A 19,250-nucleotide genomic window follows, 5' to 3' on the forward strand; every position below is an offset into this window, starting at 1 on the left:
AGAAGCGCAGAATTGATTGATTACTTAGAACAAAATAAAGTATTTCATATGGATAATCTATCTATTCGATGTGGCGTGGTCGGCAGGCACAAAGAAAGTGAGACAAGTCAGGGTCCCAACCCTGACAGAGCCACAACGCTTTGGAGATGGGACAATAAAACAAGGAAAGTGAGACAAGAATAGCTAGCGTCGAGTCAATGATTCCGTAAACGTATAGACAAAGACAAGAAGATACGGATAAATGTACAAGGCCACACGATCAGAAAATTCAGAAGAGGACAACTTGAGATAGAACAGTATTCATGTATCAGGGTGTCCTCAGTGTAAATCTTTATATCGATACTGTTTATTTAGTCGTTACACATCATAAAACTGTCATGAAAATATCCGCTCTGATATTCAATATAAAAGTTTGTATATAATAAGCTATATAATAGGGTTTCAGACAAGGTTGTTACTCATTTCCCCTTTTCTTTCAATTTACAACCACATTCAGGCGGCGATATGAGAACGTTCCACCACATGGAATTAGCTGATTTTTGGTACACATATGAAACAAGTAAAGCTCTATCCGATTTTCTGATGGAAATTTGCATCCAAAACTATATAACGGGAGAAAATTGCAATTTTATGGCATTTTTCTTCATAATTGTGTCTCTGCAAGTGCATTTTCATCCGAGAATATTTTTTTTTTTGTTTTATGAATAAACACGATGTTTTGGAAATATTTATCAAAAGAAATTTATACTATGTTGCGAATTACAATTTCGAGATAACCTTCTTTTATTTACGAACTTATGTCTTTGATGCTGAAATTGACAACTTTATAAAAATACATTTTCACTGAAATTATGAAATCTGGGTGTCGGAAAGGTGTAAAATTATTCTTCGGAAAAGAAAAAAACAGTAGTTGAGCTAGATAAGAAATTATACGGGGGCAGGCTCCTATGGAGAATTAACATTACTGGAAACAGGCCCTTGACCACTGTGACTTTGAAAGTAGGTCAATGTAATTTTCATTCTCAAACTTTGTCGGGCTCTATCCAAGGAAGCCAGCAGCCAATTCTGAAGATTATATCGCTTTTAGTTCTTCAGAAGAAGTCGTTTGAAGTGTTTCACGTATTTGACTGCTGTGACATTGAAAGCAGGTCAAGGTCATTTTCATTCGCAAACTTTTTTGGGCTCCTACCAAGGAAGCTTCCAGTCAAATATCATGGCTCTACTCCTGTCCGTTCTTCAGAAGAAGTCGTTTAAAGGAAAAGTTGACGTACAGACGACGGACGACGCACCATGATATAAGCTCACTTGCCCTTCGGGCAGGTAAGCTAAAAAGGGACTTGGCATCATTTCTTGTGGTTTAGTTTCATAGAAGCAAAATTCTATTTCTATCAAGTAACCTTGAACTCGGACTACTAGCCCCATAAATATACTGGCATACACCAGGTATGGACTTTGTATGGTAATTCACTTTGAAGTTATTATCTGGACAAACAAAGTTACCTTGACTTCTTACAGACCACATCAAAGATTAATTGGGTTCCTTGTTTTCACTAGGACAATCCACACAGTAAGTTTTTTTAGTTTGGTTTTATTTTTGTTTAACGTCCTATTAACAGACAAGGTAATTTAATAACGTGCCTCCATGTGTGTTGTGTATGCCTACATGTATGTACGCGAGCCAGAGACAGGGAATGTTGGTGTATTTGCCTCTTTGTGATAGCGTGGATCTGATTCTGACTTTAGAGTGCTGTCTTACTGAAATATAATGACGAAGGCCTCCTGCACAGCATCCACCCGGTCACATTATACGGACAAAATGTAAACCGTTGTCATAACCCTAAATGCTGAACGTTATGTAGGGAATAACTACCATTTTTAAGGACTTTGGTATGTCTCGGCCAGGGAACACCCTTTGCCTCCCTCAACCGGGTGAATGCTTAACATTAAAGCAGGAAGTTAGGTATTGCCAAGTAAGGCACTAGGAAATAAATGGTAAATAGAACAAGAAAGAAAGATAAAGATCCCAACTGAACTTTGTATGATAATTCATTGTTCATTATGTGAACAATGTATTCTAGTTTAATGACCTTGACCTTTGAGGCACCATGCCCGAAATCACCAAGGCTACCTGCGATCACAAGGGCAGCCAACACACCAAATTTGAAATTTATTATTATTCTTTTTCATCTGGACAAGCTTAACTAAACAGAATTCTATTTCTAGAATTTTTTAGTGACCTTGATCTGTGGCACCATGCCCCAAATTAATAGGGTTCGTAATAACAAACCAAATTTGAAGTTTGTGTGATTATCTATTGTCAAGTAACCTTTTGGCAGAATCATATTTTTAGCGGTAGTGGCCTGGACCTCTGGCAAACGCAAGTCCAAAATCAATAGGGTTCTTTGCATTCAAAAGGCCCACCTGCTAAGTAGGTTTGAACTTTGTATGATCATTCGTTCTCAATTTATCATCCAGGCAAGCCCAACCAAGCAGAATTCTTTCTGTAGAAACTGTGACTGTGACCTCTGGCAGACCACGCCAATAGGGCAACCATGAAACGCTCTCAAGCGAGGAGGGATACACATATTCAACTTAAGTTTGTGAAATGATTGTGTGTAAAGAATCAAGGTAATCGTTGGGATATTCTAGTGATGTTCAGTCGGCTGCTGGAAATAGTCCAGGAAGGAAATCCTGGACTTTGAGAGCAGACATTTGATAAAGGATCCATTCATTAAGCAGTTTGAAAAACTCGTCCAAAAAGCTCGTAAAATTCTGATTGGGGCCAAACATAAAATTTGATAATTTTTCCCCCTTTATACCTTTTTAGGGCTATTGAAACAGAATATCTGTCCTTACCAAGGACTCCAGGTAAGGTTAATGTCCAATGGTACAACAAATAGAATCTAAAACCAATTTCCACAAAATGGCAGGATAGACAATGTTGAGTTAATCTAGAACAGTCATGAACATTAACCTGTCATTTTTTCCTTCTTTGTGAAATAGATGATAGAACTCAGGAAAAGTTTTGAACCCCATTTTATTTCTGACTTGCCATGTGGTTAAGATATACACTAATATCACACAGTGTATGGAACAGTTGTAACTACACACTATACACAAATAGGTCTCCATAGCTATATACATATGTACAGCGAACCAGATATAAATTATTTGTACATGTAACCTGGGATTAAATAAAAGGAAAATTGCGAGTAAAACAAATCCACGGTTTCATTCTTGTATCACATGCAGCTCCACACACACTTTCAAACCATCAACATCGAACTTCTCAACATCTTGCATGCGACTTGCACACTCGCATTCACCATCTTATAAGAAATGGAAGGATTGATTAAGAAATGACTGCAGCTACATATATCTAAAACAAGCCATGTGCAAGGATTCACCCATAAAATGCAAATAGCACTACATGCATTAAATAAATAGCAATGAAGCATGATTCTGTAGCCATTATGCTTCCAATCAGCTCAATTCCATTCCATCAACAGTCTGGACTAAATTTAAGCACAAATTTACACTTTGTATTTTTTTAAACAATTTTTTGTCTTATAACATTTCATTGTTCTGAGACGCATTGTTCCATTGATCAGATTGTGTTTAGACAATACATCAGTAGCTGGTATACTGAATGTCCATTGCCTCACAGATAACGTTCACAGTTACACACACAATTGTCAGTGGACAGACAAGTGGTCAGGCTCCAGCCCCTCCTCGTACCTCTGCCACATCTTGGTGTACAGACCCTCCATGTTGCTTGCGTAGTGTTGACAGTTAAAGAGTGGACTTGTCAGTCTGGCCTTCCACACCTTGGCTCTTATCCTTTTGAGACTGCAATACAACACAGTCAACTTAATTGCTGCAAGGACTGCTATACAAATCTGAACACTTAACCATTGTTACAACTCTTATTATGGAATCAACATAAATAAATGAAGAAAACAAAGTGAAAAGTGCGAGAACTTTCTTACACTTTTACTGGGTACATTCTTTCAACTATTTCATTAGTTTAAACTTTTGTAGACAAAATAATTCTGAAGAAAATGTTCCTGCACTGTAACTAAGAACCTTAATATACAGAAACAGTTTATCTTGAAAAGAAGAATCACTTTCATTGAAATATCAGGACTTTGTAAGTCTACATAATAACTCCATAAAACTTCATTGAAATTCATTGGGTTTTAATTATCCACGAGAAAAATAAATACATTTGTTTTCTTTCAATGAAAATTAAATGCAAATTCATTTCAACTACTTACTATTCCTTGTCGGAGCCAAGGCTAGCTGCAATGTTGATATAATCGTCACGAGACTCAGCGACAAGTTCGGGACAGCCTAGTGTGTACAGCTGGGAGGATGCCACCCTGGAGGCGAGTGTCTCTCCTGAAATTATTAATTATCTTGGTTTTAAAACACAAATGGATATCTTGACTTTATCAGCGAAAACACTGTTTTTCTCCAACAGACTGCCGGATGTTAGACAATAGCACTATGTAACCAAGGTCCTTTGATGTAACCTAACAGCCATCACTATTGGTATCCAGCATGCATTATTTGATTATTCTGACAACAGAAAGTATTTCAGAAAGAAATTTGGCTGATAAACTTAATTTAGAAGTATATTTAATGTGTCAGAAATTTTAAACAGGATAATCAAACCCACCTCTAAATATTTCTATAATACCCAGACCAAAGTGACTCACCTAAAAGTGTGATCATAGGAGTTCCTGCCCAGAGCACATCCATACCAGTTGTGTGGCCGTTACACAGGGGTGTGTCCAGACATACATCAGCCAGCTGGCCACGACGTACATGTTCCTCCTAATGATGATAATGGGAAATAAGGATGAAGATACTGATACTGTATTTAAACAACATTGTAATTATTTCTTGACTGACATTTTTGGAGGAAAATGAAGTTAAGAAATTAACTGGGACATAACACAAAATCATTAACAAGAGAACTCAGATGAGAATATAAACCAGAGTGAAACATCAAGAAAAGTATCTTCAGATCTACTTTGAATAATTGACATTTACAGGTGAGGATATGAATTACCTTTGGAGCTACAGGTGAGAAAATGATGCGGTTTAGGCCAAGTCCCGCATTGATAGCAGCCTGTACGACATTGGGCTCGCCTACCGCAGGGAAACGGAGCAGCCACAGAACACTGTTGGGCACACGCTTCAGGATCTCCACCCACATGTCCAGTGTGTCTGGGTCAATCTTGTACAGCTGGTTGAAGTTACAGTACACCACCGCATCACTGGGCAGGCTGTATTGACTGCGTGCCGTGATGATGATGTTGGTTGGCACTTCCTCTCCTGTTGCTGACTTGTTGTTCGTCTACAATATATATATATATATATATAGCTCTAGATAATAAAGAGTGTCCTAAGTTGATTTTTTTTTTGTAATCTTCAAGTATAAGTTTAAACAATCACACATCAGCAACCAAGCTACAAGATTGTAGCATCCCTTTAATCAATGTTGAGTACAGAATTATGTTGTAATTTGTGTTTATTAACAGGACATTCGATATCTGCGAGTCTAATCATATCAAAATATTTGAGAGCTTGAATCCTTTAAATACCTGTGTGGTTGTAACTCCATTCTGGATGCCGATGTTATTGATGTAGGAGTAAGGCATGCTGTTCTTTATCATAGCCTCTAGGACTGGTGCTACTTGTAGAGTCATACTCTTGAATGTGACTACACCCGGAGACCCGTCAGTTTCATCTGTTGAGAAGCCTTTCTCACATACATTTGTCGTGTAGTTAACATTTCCAGTCTTCATCAGTGGCTCCAGATCAACACCGTTGTAGACGATGTTGTTGTCGCACACTTCACCATTGACCTCCTCTATCACTTTGTCCGTCAGGTGGGGGAACATCTGTTTGTGATCACCCACAAAGAATGTCTGGGTCATGTAAGCCAGCTTCTCCGAGTACTGGTCAGCGAGCTTGAGAGGTGATGTGGTCTGGTCAGTCAGTATGTAGTCCATGAAGGACGCCCCACTAGTCCCTGGGTAGCCAAGCCACATCACCTGTACAGGAGCTGGTCGCAGTGCAAACAGCTCATTCCTTGCTCCCTTGGTGTAGCCGTTCATATTGACAAGTATATGTATGCCGTCTGCGTGGATCTTGTCTGCAGCTTTCCCATTGCATGGTATCTACAAACAGACATCACATCATAAACGAGTGCATATAAACAGTCATATATGTCCAAATGCTTTTTAGATCCTCATTATTTTACTGATGGGATCAGTAACACGTTTATTCGACAGTTGGTAAGAAGCTACTGTGAATGAAATGGTTGGTTACTTACCTGAGACAAGTCTATGAAGTGTTCTGCTTCCCTGGAAATCTTTGTTCTGAATGATGTACCATCATCTGGGCTCAAGGAATAGCAGAAAATCTGTAATAAACAGAACAAGACTCATCACAGGAGTGTAAAAAAAATGTTTAATATAACCTGAATGTCTTTAAAGCTATTGAAAAACTACCCCAATTTATTTTTACTCTTCCTGAAAATCAGTCCAGTTACCGGTTTCAAATATTAGAGGGACAAACTTTATTTCTGTACCCCACATGCTTAAGTAAAATAAAAGAGAATGATTTGCAACAAAGAGGGCAATAATGGTGGTAAGTATAGACTTTCAATGCTATTTAAGTGGTGAATAGTGCCTACTATCACACATAGCACACAAGTGAAAGGCAACAGAACGTCATTCATCATCAATACAGTGTGAATGACTCCAGGTGTTTTGAAAGATATTGTAGTGAAAATTACCAGGAATGTACTGGTTTAAAATGTTAATTGATTACCCTCTTGATGATAGAATAGAATAGAAGCAACTTTGTAAGTATCGACATCCTAAAAAATTCACTAGCCCTGTACTAGTAAGCCTCTAAATTTCACTAAAAATCTGGTAGCCCCGGGCGTCGGGCTAGTGGATTTATACACCCCTGCATCATAGCTGTTCCCATTTTCAATTCCCCATCATTTTATTTTCTACATTTCTAAGCTGTATTTACCACCCTCAAGGATACACTTAAATCTGGTCTTTTCTTTATTGATGACTCACCTCTACGTTTTTGCGGTCATGGAAGCCCGGAATACTTTGCATTAGGTGTGAAGTTGGGTGGTTGCCGAAGTCAGAGCTGACATAGCCGATCCTCAGCCGACCACCACTGGCTCTGGTGTCTGTCACATGATCATATGCCGGCTTGTGCAACACATTTATCTACAAATAGGAGAAAATGGATTATTTTTAATGAAATACTTTCATCTTCGCAATTAGAATAGTTATCAAGAACAAATAAAGAGTATTACTTGTAATTACAATCATGCCCTACATTTTGTTGTTGTTTTAAAATTCATATATTTTAGCTTGTAATTATTGTTAAAAGTTTTATTGTTGAATAGATCTATATGACAAGTTACACTACATTTATACAGAATACAGATCTGTTCAGTAGTACACAGTCTTTGAAGATCAAAATTTAACATATTCTCAACATTCGTTTAATAAAAGCTACCTTTTCCAGACAGAGGTTGGCATGCCGCACTGCAATGTTTTTCCTCATCTGGTGTGTGAGTGGGTAAAGCATACTGTGGTGAGGATGGACTGAGGGGAGACGATTCTTCTCCAGCTGGTCCTGGACAATCCGTACCAGTCTCTTCATCCTCACACCGTAGTCCGTCCAGTCACAAACAATCTAAAACACACAAATGTAAATTCCATTTAATGGCTATAACAAGGCTATCCAAGATTTTGTTATACTAACATGACTTTTTGAGATTGACTAGTAATGATGCAACAAACTAATACACAGCAGGGGTTACAGTTTGTATGTAGAGATGACAACCTACCTGTAGACAGTGGGCTAGGTTACAGTTTGTGTGTAGAGATGACAACCTACCTGTAAACAGTGGGCTAGGTTACAGTTTGTGTGTAGAGACGACAACCTACATGTAGACAGAGGGATAGGTTACAGTTTGTTTGTAGAGATGACATCCTACCTGTAGACAGTGGGCTAGTTTACAGTTTGTATGTAGAGATGACAACCTACCTGTAAACAGTGGGCTAGGTTACAGTTTGTGTGTATAGATGACAACATACATGTAAACAGTGGGCTAGGTTACAGTTTGTGTGTAGAGATGACAACCTACATGTAGACAGAGGGATAGGTTACAGTTTGTTTGTAGAGATGAAAACCTACCTGTAGACAGTGGGCTAGTTTACAGTTTGTATGTAGAGATGACAACCTACCTGTAGACAGAGGGATAGGTTACAGTTTGTTTGTAGAGATGAAAACCTACCTGTAGACAGTGGGCTAGGTTACAGTTTGTATGCAGAAGTGACAACCTACCTGTAGACAGTGGGCTAGGTTACAGTTATGTGAAGAGATGACAACCTACCTGTAGACAGTGGGATAGGTTACAGTTTGTATGAAGAGATGACAACCTACCTGTAGACAGTGGGCTAGGTTACAGTTTGTATGCAGAAGTGACAACCTATCTGTAGACAGTGGGCTAGGTGACAGTTATGTGAAGAGATGACAACCTACCTGTAGACAGTGGGCTAGGTTACAGGTTGTGAGGTGAGGTGACAACCTACCTGTAGACAGTGGGATAGGTTACAGTTTGTATGTAGAGGTGACAACCTACATGTAGACAGTGGGCTAGGTTACAGTTTGTATGTAGAGTTGACAACCTACCTGTAAACAGTGGGCTAGGTTAGTTTGAATGTAGAGATGACAATCTACCTGTAGACAGTGGGCTAGGTTACAGTTTGTATGAAGAGATGACAACCTACCTGTAGACAGTGGGCTAGGTTACAGTAGGCATCAGGAAAGTCTGGTTTTAGCTTCAGTGCTGTTCTGTAGGAGGATATCGCCTCAGGGATGTTACCAGAATCCTGAAAGAAAAATTGCATATGCAATTTGTGCAAGAGTTTTATAACTTTTATCCTGTAAAAAAAATCCATCATCAATCCTTACAACATCTGCATCTTATGATCAGTTCCTAACAGTTGTATGATCAACAAATATAATACCAAGAAATTTGAATATACAAAACCAATGTTAACAACTTTTCTGCACTACCACCACTCTCAAACTGCATTCGGTCTTCAACATCAGAACTAGCAGATTTCATTCCAGTGTTTTACAAGCTTTGATGATACAAGTAATCATGCAATACAAATATCAACAATGGAAGAAGATAAGAAGCATAAATCTAACCTTTGGTGAAAGTCGACATTAACCAACTGACTTTTTTTTGTTTCTGTTCTTGAAGAGGTAGCCAACGCTAGGCTTTTGGAATGAACTCTGCTATGCATTTCATGCTTAAAAACCATTTATACTTTAGATTACATTCGGAACCATTTTTATTAAGACTAATGCTGAAATGAGTTTGATGGTTTTTTGGCCAATTTAAGCCATTTGATGGAATTCTAATACAATTTGTTAGTAGTACATAACCGATTCATTGAGAATCAAAATGTATTTTTTATTTATTGAATTTATAACCAGAAATAGATTAAAGGACTCATTTCAACACTCTGTCTAAGTTTGAAATCCATCAGAAATATGAAGAGACACCCTCGACATACCTGTCCATAAATTACCGGAGATAACCACTGTAAAAGCAATGTTTAATACTGATGACTAAGTGTGAATATGTAACCTTGAGATGCATTTGACAAATTTTGTAAAAGTGTTTTATATGAAAGATTTACTGAAAATATTGAAATAAATTGAATTGGACCTGTCATATTCCACTATCTAAATGTCCTTATCAATTCATTCCGAATCTTTTTTGTTATTTAACTGAATTTACAAGAATGATTCATCCTGTACAACATTACAAGACTATTAAATTACTTTCTTATTGAAAATGTTTTAAGTTAGGATTCCAATGTACCAGCCAGCTTTTAGAATATGTATGTGTGTTCAAGAGTGTTTGGGTGCGTATGAAATAAGCAACAACTTTCAGGACAAATAGGTACCTACCTTGTGAATTGATGCCAGGTTACTATGAGCATCAGCAAATGCGGGGTTGATCTGTATGGCACGCGTGTAACACTGCAGCGCCCCCTGGATATCCTGCATCTCCTTCAGTGTGTTACCCATGTTAGAGTATGCATCAGCAAACGTTGGTGAGATTCTGAAAAAAATCACACATTTATTTATGTGTAACTTTGTAAACATAAATCAAATTTTGGTTGCTAAATTGCTTATTCTACTCATAGCAATAGAAACTGTTAAGCAACACAAATATTGATTAGTATAAGGATGTCCTGAAGGTTTCTCTCCGTCTTCTTGTTTTATTTATTTCTCAAAAATATGTAGGTAACAATAATTTTACTGAGGGTTATCACGAACAATATACAAGATATAGAAGACCTGTTTAGAGATACAAAACAAGGTGCCATGGTTGCGGATAGTCGCCCATGCACACTTAGTTTAAAACGTTCTTTCAAACCCATTAAAGACCATTTCTACATAATTTCTGATTAGATACGATGTTTACCTAATAGCCTCTTTATAATGCATCAGTGCTTCGTGGAGTTTACCCTGTTGTTGTAAGACACTGGCCAGGTTAGAATGTGCCACGGCAAACTCAGGATACACCTAGCAGAAAAATCAAGTATCTCAAACATCTGATTCCAAATAATTTTCAGCAGTACATCAGGAAGATATGAACAACATTTATTTTACTATTCAATCATTAGTTTTACCCAATATGTATTCGTTTTGAGAATAGGATCAAAAAGAAAGGATTTCACTTTTTTTATGTATGTAAATGCTGTGCATCTATACAATTGTGTACAATTTGCAGCCCAAATATTTTCCCCCCATTAGATATGTTATAATTATATATTGATCAAACTTGAAAACAAATTGTTTGAAACTTTTGAGGGTAGGTCCAAAAAGGCCAAAAAACAACTCGTCACCAAGGATTTAAAAGCCAATAAATCAAAAACAAAATTGAAATGAAAGGTATACCTCCAAAGCCTTCAGGTATAATCGTGCAGCCTCTTCTGTATTTCCCTGCTCCCGTTTGATATTGGCCAAGTTGTTCAGAGAATCTGCATGTGTTGGGCTCAACTTAAGGGCAGTGTTATAACATTCTTCTGCCTCAGCCACCTTTAGAAGCAAATGTAAACAATGTGATACTTTGAACCTTACTTTTCAGGCCAGTATCTCTTTTACAAAGTGGTGTATTACAACAGAGATCAATCAAGTATGTTGTATTAATGTCTTATATTTAATAATATATAAACCTATTCTTGAAGAAAATAAACTTGAAAGTCTGAAAGTTATCTTCCATTGAAAAAGTTTTCTTACCTTTCCTTTCTCCTTCAGAGCATTGGCCAAGTTACAATACGCATCGGGAAAGTTTGGTTGTAGTTTTATGGCTCTCTTGTATGTGTCAATTGCCAGATCTATCAATCTGTGAATAATGAAATGAATATAAGAATATGGCCTTACTATATATATGGTTTCTAATAATCTTTTTCAATGATTTGTCATATTAGATAATGCAGAAGTCAGCAAATGCAAACAACTACCATCAAAATATTCTTACCCCTGTTCATAGTAGACACAAGCCAGGTTGCCATGGACTACTGCATGGTTCGGACTTAGATTTAACGCTCGTAGATACGCAGCTACAGCTCTGTCAAATATTTTTGCTTCTTTTAAAACATTTCCTAGGTTGATGTAAGCATCCAGAAAGTTTGGGTCTAAAGCAACAGCCTGAAATTCAGAAATATCTCATCAATAATATTTACATCAATATAAATAATTATTTTACCGGTCTTGAGTGATGAAATGTTATTATATCTAATTGAGCTTTAAATCCAAATTGTTTTTATACCATTCATTTCCTCAATATTATTACTTTCAGACATTATACAAAAATGCTCAAAAATTGAAAAATAAATACATTTCGAGCTAACATTTTCTCATTCCTAAAAAATATTTTATACTCTAAAAATTACACATCTATCGAAAGGTTTTAAGATTTATAAATGATGAACCTACCTTTTCAAAATGGTGAATGGCCAACCAGATTTCTCCCTGAGCATTGAAAACACATCCCAAGTTGCTCCAGGCCACGGCAAAGTTAGGTTGCGTTTCTATGGCCTTTAAATAGCATGCCTATATAGAGAGGAGGGGGGTGGGGAGAGAAAAAAAATATTTTAGACAAAAAACACTTTGTTATCAAATTAGCGCAAAGGCTCGCCGCAAAGAAACGTCCGCAGAGCGCAGTTCTTGCAACATCAGTTTTGAAAAAGTCACAAGAGCCATGGATTAGAAGCAGTGCACCAGAGTTTTAAACGATAAACATTTCATAGATCAAACTTCAGACAATTTTTCAATTTCAACCTCCTCTGTACTTTTGCTAAAATCATTGGCTCTGTACATAAGACCAGCGTGAAACTAGAGACCAGATCATTCTTCAATAGTAGAATTAACTTTGCTGAGTTATTATCGGAAATGATTCTGATGACCTGGTCTTGGAAGTTTCATTCTGTTCGATGAAACTGAGTTGCAACAAGACATACTTGCATATTTCTTGCATGTATTTTCTCAGAATAATCTATTTTGTTTCAATCTTTTTCTTTTATGAATTGGAAAACAGCAGCGCATATCTACTGTTCAAAAATAAGTTCTGCTCATCTGCATTCCTATTCCTCGCAACTTATGAAGATTATCTGAAAACTAGAAAGCAAAGAGATTTATTTGAAAACATTGACAGTTGATTTATACAAGTAGGTCTTTGCAAGCGACCGCTAGCGCCTTAACGCAGCGCAACAGGGAACGCGCGCAAGCAAAAAAGAACCGGTGGGGAAATAATGGAAAAACCGGAGGATAAAATCTGAAATTTTGGTAAATATCAGATAATATCTCTTTGAATTGGTGTCTGATAACCTGCAAACTTTTTCTTGACCAGTTCATATCTAAATGGTTTGCCAAAAATAAAAATAAAATTCTTCAAACTTCAAAATTTGGATTTTACTTTTTTGTTAGTTTCCACAATATTTGAGTTGTTACAATTGCCATTATTTTTTTCAAAGTTGAATTTTCACACTGGAATTGCACCTAAACATGAATACATGATGAGTATAGTATACAATACCTCTTATCTTTGACCCTGAGTGGGTAGTACCAGTATTTACCATTGTAAAGCATACCCGTCTCTGACGTCTCCTGTCAGCCAGCCGTCATAAAGGGCACACAAAAACCTGTTTGGTACGTTTTGATCGTTACTGGCTTCACATATATCTAGTACGGAAATCGTAAAGAAAAAATTGAAAATGGATTAATATAAGGTGTGAAATAAACATTAGTAGCTTGTCCATGAACTTGTAGTCAGTTCAAGCATTATCACTTGGTCTAATAATGAATCAATTTCCTTGGCAAATGATACAAAAACATGATTATTTGTTCCTAGATTTGTGTAACGTCCATGAAGAGGAATGCATGTTCCTATCAGAGTGGTGTGAAATAAATGTCTCTGTGATGGCTGTACAAGGACAAAGTCAAGGTAGAAATAAGGGCAAATCAGTGGCACTACATCCATCCAGCATGCCTACATAAAACACAACAAAATGGTCAGCGCAAGAATCCACAGAAATGTTTGACAAATTCTAACAAACAAACGAAAATAAATGAAAAACCTTTCACTGTCGCAAGACTTGTGTTATCGGTGCAGTCAATGTCTCATATAATATGGTAAAAAAAGTAATCTACTGATTATTTAAAATCTGTTTTCAGATGAGCTGTTGATGTATAACAAGCGATTTTCTAAGCAGACTTTGTCCTTGTACGGAGACTCACAGAAGTCCGTGTCCAACTCCTCTTTCCACTGCAACATTGGCTACTTGTCTAAAAATTGATAGCGATGCATTCAGTCATTGCATGTGGATTTCTTCTCTTAAATCGCCAAAAATGTCAAACTGAAGTACACGTTTTAGAAATCTTGCAGAAAATGACATGAATTATGTAATTTCTGCAAGATGTGTAAGTACATGTGGATTTCTTCTCTTAAATCGCCAAAAATGTCAAACTGAAATACACGTTTTAGAAATCTCGCAGAAAATGACATGAATTATGTAATTTCTGCAAGACGTGTAACTATATAAAACATTTGCTTTTGGTGTAACTAACTCATAAAGATATCCACAGTTGACTGAACATACCACTTCAAAACTTTTCCATCATACATAATGATAGCACTTGGGCTAAATTATTTACATCTACTTGATAAAGTAAATGTCTGTCTGCAGCTTGAAGGTCAACAACACATCTTAAGGCAACAACTAAGATGAGAGGATTTCATATTTTTTTTTAACTCCAGAACTGTCATATTTCATAGGACTGTGTAGTTCCTGAAAATGCAGTGACTGGATTTGTTACAAATGTAACCTCAAACAATTTGATGAAATATCTGTAGATCATGTCTTTTGGTTACATGTTTTTGAACCAACAAGCTTCAGATCCTGTGAATAATATTTTTCAACGTAAAATACAAGAATTAACTAATAGGATCATGGTCCCTCTTCATGTCAAAATGAGTCAAAGTTCCTCTGTAATAACTGAGGCATGACATAGGCAGTGGTACAGATGCTGTTCACCCTGATCTTAGTCTCTGTGATGTTTTATTTGCCACCACAGATCTAAACCATACCTTTGCTTCATCTAATCTTCCCAGCGCCTTCAGCAGATTTCCAAGGTCACTCCTCACACAATACAAGTCCTAAAAATCAAGAACATGTTTGATTGGACTTGTGTCAAAAAAAACCTTTCTATACTTCTGTATCAAAAATAAAGGAACTGCCAATTTATTTTAATAATATACAACATTTGATACAGCGCCCTATCTAGCTAGAACAAGACACCCTAAAGTGCTTTAAAATACGTAGATATACAATAAATCCAATAAATACAATAAATACAATTATTGAATTAACATATATACATTAATCACTATGTATGAAGACTTCTGGGATCGAACCCCGGCCGCCTGCCTGGAAGGCTAGAGTGTTAACCACTCGTCCAATCTGCCCTTAAATCCCATATTATATTTATCCCATAAATAACAATATAAAACTTACTGGGTTATACTGCAGGGCAGTTACATAAGCTTGGACAGCCTGCTCCATGTCTCCGGCAGCTACTAATGCAGCAGCCAAGTTGATGTAACCATCGATGAAATCAGGCTTTAATCGGACAGCATGTCTGTAGTTTTCCAATGCTTCCTGGAGTTGTCTTCTTTCTTTGTATACATTTCCCAAGTTTGAGTAGGCTTCCGCAAGCATAGAATTCTGCTTAATAGCAAGTTGACTGAAATAAGCTGACCTGTTAATTAAACAAATAGAAATTTAATAACAAACCTTTATCAAAAATTCATTAACACACATTAAGGAGGACTTCTTTAATATATATAAAAAAAAATACAGTCGAACCTCGTTATCTCGAAGTCGACGGGATCGTTGGGAAACTTCGAGTTATTCGAGTTAAGCGAGTTCCTATGTTTTGCATAAAGCTTGGTAAAGTGTTTGGTCCAATATGAGGCTATATATGTCATTGATTTCTCTGACAATCAACGTATTTAAACAGTCGATAAATGACAAAAAGATAACTATATAAAATAAAAAATAACTTATTCATAATCATATTCATTAATTAATTAATGTTACAATAAACACACATGCTGTCTCCGACCTCGTGATATGCTGATAGAAATACAACTTTGGTGTAAATAAAGTGCTATTCAAATTGTTAACGGGCTCGCAGTAAGTACTAATTGTTGTTAATCAACATTGATGAAGTTTGTTTCTTTATTTGTACAAAGTGTTTTTACAGTCAAACACATGTTAATGCCATAAGTTTAATCGAGGTAATTATGACCGAGCGTAAGCTGCTCTATGAGAACAATGTTTACCGTAGCACTGCGCCTAATATGTATCAAATAATTAAAGAATATATGATAGACTTGTGAATCTTAAGAAAATTCCAGGTAGGAGATATTTTTATGTAGGATTTACGTTGTTGGGACCGATGTTTCACTCCGGGATATCCGAGTTTTTCGAGTTTTCAGAGTTCGAATTATCAGAGTTTTTATTACTAAGATTAAGAAGAGTTTTGGCCGGGACCGATGAAATACTTCGAGTTAAACGGGGCCTTCGAGTTATACAAGTTCGAGATAACGAGGTTCGACTGTAATAATAAACTTAAATCAATAACTGCTCAGTGTTCATGTAAACAAGGACTGTAACATAGTAATATTGTCCATTCGCCCCTATTCCATTTGATAAAACATATTTCACAAGGGCAAAGAATCAAATTTTCCTGCCATAGGGACATTTATGATTTAAAGTAGTGTATTAGAATAATAACACAACAGCAAATATCAAGCTTGCATTCCCTTGCTGTCGTCTGCTTCAGTCACACTGTGGCAGGGAACACTTCTTTATTTAACAGAAAAAGCTTTGCTTTGTAACATATGAAACACTTTCTTTTAAGTGGCGATATTGGAATAATCTTAAGGGTACACGTCAAATTAAAGTTTGCCTTGGACTGATGTTTTAATATTACCTTTCCAATTTACGACACTGAAAGTGTATAGAGCTGAGAAGTAGCAATACTCCAGTGTTGTCTGGTTCTTGTCTCCATAACTGCATGCAATGTTGCTCCGAGTTTTCATAGTCTCCTGCCTGGTACTCTCTATGTGCCAGCTCAGCCAAACCTGAGTGATAAAAGATAAAAATAAATGACTATACAAGAGGAAAGACAACTACATGCTTAACGAAACCTGTGATAAATGGGCTACTATGAATACAATATAGGCTACTACCCAGTGTACAAGTAGAATAATTCATTCTTGGCCAAACCTTTGATAAAGAATGATGAAGACTCGCACGTAGAGTCGAAACTAGTTGACCGTAATAAAAACCCACCTATTGGTAGCGCTTGAGCGTGTTGTGATTGAACCCTACCTGGATTTATAAAGAATGAATTATTGATTAAATCAGGCGCAGATAACTGTGTAACCAATAAAACGTGTTCATAGCAAAATTACATATCAAATGTGCAAAATAATATCCATACAGTTTTAAATATGCTGTCTGGTTGGTAGAGTTAAACTCAAGTGACAAGTTTCGAATTCCACGATTATATAGCCTAATCTAGTCACAACAACACAGTAACGATTAAACGTTGCCCCCCCCCCCCCCCCCCCCCTCCCCCAAATAAAATACCACAGAATATTTTTCTTTGAATTTACATACCGTTTACCACGCATATTAATTATTAAGTTCACTTGAAATAATCAACTTGTAACTCAGACACGTATGTCTATGACATCACAAACCTGTTGTATCGGTGATGTGTGTCATTGGCATTTCCTTCATAGCTTCCAGTTCGTCCGTTCGGGAAGACAAAAGTACAATCGCCTGAATGCCGTTGTGTGGCTCAGCACCAAACGAAGCGAGATTTCAACACCAACGAAATGTTCCAGGTGTTATTTCAAATATCAAGAAGTCTTGCTAAGTCTCACAAAAAGGCAAATGATACTAATATTGTCCTTTGTGACCGACTTCCTTCTTTCTCAGATAATTTCCTTCGAGGTGGCTGTAGTGTGACGTCACGATATATTTTTGCTCTTTCGAGCGGCATATTTCCACAAATGATCTCAATAATAACCAAATTGTACCTCTAAAGAATTGAACATAAATAAGAAACATATAATTTATTATCATTTCACATTAGTTGCAGTATGCATACACCAAGAACTGCTTTGATATGATTAAAAAATAAGAGATAATTCATTGTTAGTATTAGAATATGCTGATTCGGGGCCAATTCCGCATTTCTTTACCTCGTGGACAGTGACGTCATGGAATTTTCGATGTAGACTTGTTCAAGTCCTGTCTGTATTCGGGGCCAATTCCCATTTCTTAAGATATCGCGATGTAGAATGTAACTTGGCATAACACGTTATAGATTGATCTTTTTATTGTTATATCTAAAATGATAAAGAAAAATTAAAATTACTTATGTGGAAAACGAAGTAGATCTATATATGCATAAACAAATAGAAGTACACACTCTCCTTTGCAACACATAAAATATATATCATCTAAAATATGCAAATACGTGCCTTATCTATATATATATATATGATAAATCAGAAAAATGATCCTTACGGACGAAGAAATATTATAAAAAGAAAAAATCTTAACGACGAGTCTTATTCTTCAGACTGTTTATTTGAAGTATATGTTGTGACGTCATAAACTAATATATATATGCATATGTTACGATATCGATCTACGGCACGTGTGTGTATTTCTTAATTATCTAATACAGTGTATCAATAATCTGAAATATACAAATACATGCCTAACATAGATACCATATTAGATATCGTAAGTTATCGATCTACGACACAAAAAGTATGTCCAAAACATCAAATGCATGGGGTCGGGGCACCCAGTAATTAATTTTGGGTGTTGCCCAAAGTTCTAAACTCAGAAAAAGACAGGTTTTTGCCCTTATCTAGAACTACTAAATTTGAATTGTCATGTCGGTTCTACTTTCTGCCACCAAAAAAATATATAGAACTTCATTTTTTCTGTGATTGGGACAATAATTATTTCCCCGCTTAGCGGAGCGAGGCGAATTTTTATTTTCTAAATATATGCATTACTAAACTATTTCAGGCACTGCCGAGCGTAGAAAGCAAGAATGTATTTGACATTATTTCCATTGACAACTAGATCGAGCGAGGTGCAGAATAGTTTTCTGAGTTTGCGGTATTGTTCCAGGCTATATCTTATAACGTAAAGTATTTATATTTTATGATGGCCGAGCGGAGCGAGTGTTAACAAATTCTGTAATAAAATGGTATAAATCAGCGACATATAAAACCATAGTATGTACGTTTCTGTATAAATGTAGATTTTTGGTTAAAATGTTGATGTTTGTGTCATGCTCTTAAAATGGTCATTCAGCTGATAATGCGCGCGAAACTTCATGTGTACACATGTAGTTTAGGCGAGCATTTTGGCAATTAGATATTGATTTATTTTGTCATAAATATGAATTATGATATTGTGAAATGGTACGCATACATAGTACGTACAAGGGCAACACCTAATTGAAAAGGAGATATACATGCCAGGCTTTTATGCTAACATTGGTTCAGTACC

General features: G+C 36.5%; 1 protein-coding gene across 3 annotated transcripts; it reads right to left on the minus strand.

Annotated features, from left to right (window-relative positions):
* Nucleotides 1-3,020: 3,020 nt before the first annotated feature.
* On the minus strand, nucleotides 3,021-17,691 carry LOC110447162 (UDP-N-acetylglucosamine--peptide N-acetylglucosaminyltransferase 110 kDa subunit-like). 3 transcript variants are annotated; one of them, XM_021492670.1, is made up of 20 exons: nucleotides 17,411-17,691; nucleotides 16,636-16,786; nucleotides 15,153-15,396; nucleotides 14,726-14,794; nucleotides 12,076-12,192; nucleotides 11,618-11,787; nucleotides 11,377-11,482; nucleotides 11,035-11,175; nucleotides 10,559-10,659; nucleotides 10,039-10,192; nucleotides 8,867-8,942; nucleotides 8,345-8,370; nucleotides 7,561-7,740; nucleotides 7,107-7,265; nucleotides 6,347-6,436; nucleotides 5,613-6,191; nucleotides 5,078-5,365; nucleotides 4,722-4,839; nucleotides 4,278-4,401; nucleotides 3,021-3,849 (listed from the first exon to the last, which is right to left on the minus strand). In XM_021492670.1, exons 1-20 carry the CDS (start codon nucleotides 17,448-17,450, stop codon nucleotides 3,696-3,698), a joined length of 3,087 nt encoding a protein of 1,028 aa, XP_021348345.1. In that variant the 5' UTR covers nucleotides 17,451-17,691; the 3' UTR covers nucleotides 3,021-3,695. The 3 variants fall into 3 exon arrangements, with proteins under 3 accessions (XP_021348345.1, XP_021348344.1, XP_021348346.1); XM_021492669.1 differs by lacking the exon at nucleotides 8,345-8,370 and having other exon boundaries at nucleotides 8,841-8,942; XM_021492671.1 differs by lacking the exons at nucleotides 8,345-8,370; nucleotides 15,153-15,396; nucleotides 16,636-16,786; nucleotides 17,411-17,691 and adding an exon at nucleotides 13,215-13,320 and having other exon boundaries at nucleotides 8,841-8,942.
* Between the last annotated feature and the right edge of the window lie 1,559 nt (nucleotides 17,692-19,250).

Source organism: Mizuhopecten yessoensis, unplaced genomic scaffold (genome assembly GCF_002113885.1).
Source record: "Mizuhopecten yessoensis strain PY_sf001 unplaced genomic scaffold, ASM211388v2 scaffold3229, whole genome shotgun sequence".
NCBI lineage: Eukaryota > Metazoa > Mollusca > Bivalvia > Pectinida > Pectinidae > Mizuhopecten > Mizuhopecten yessoensis.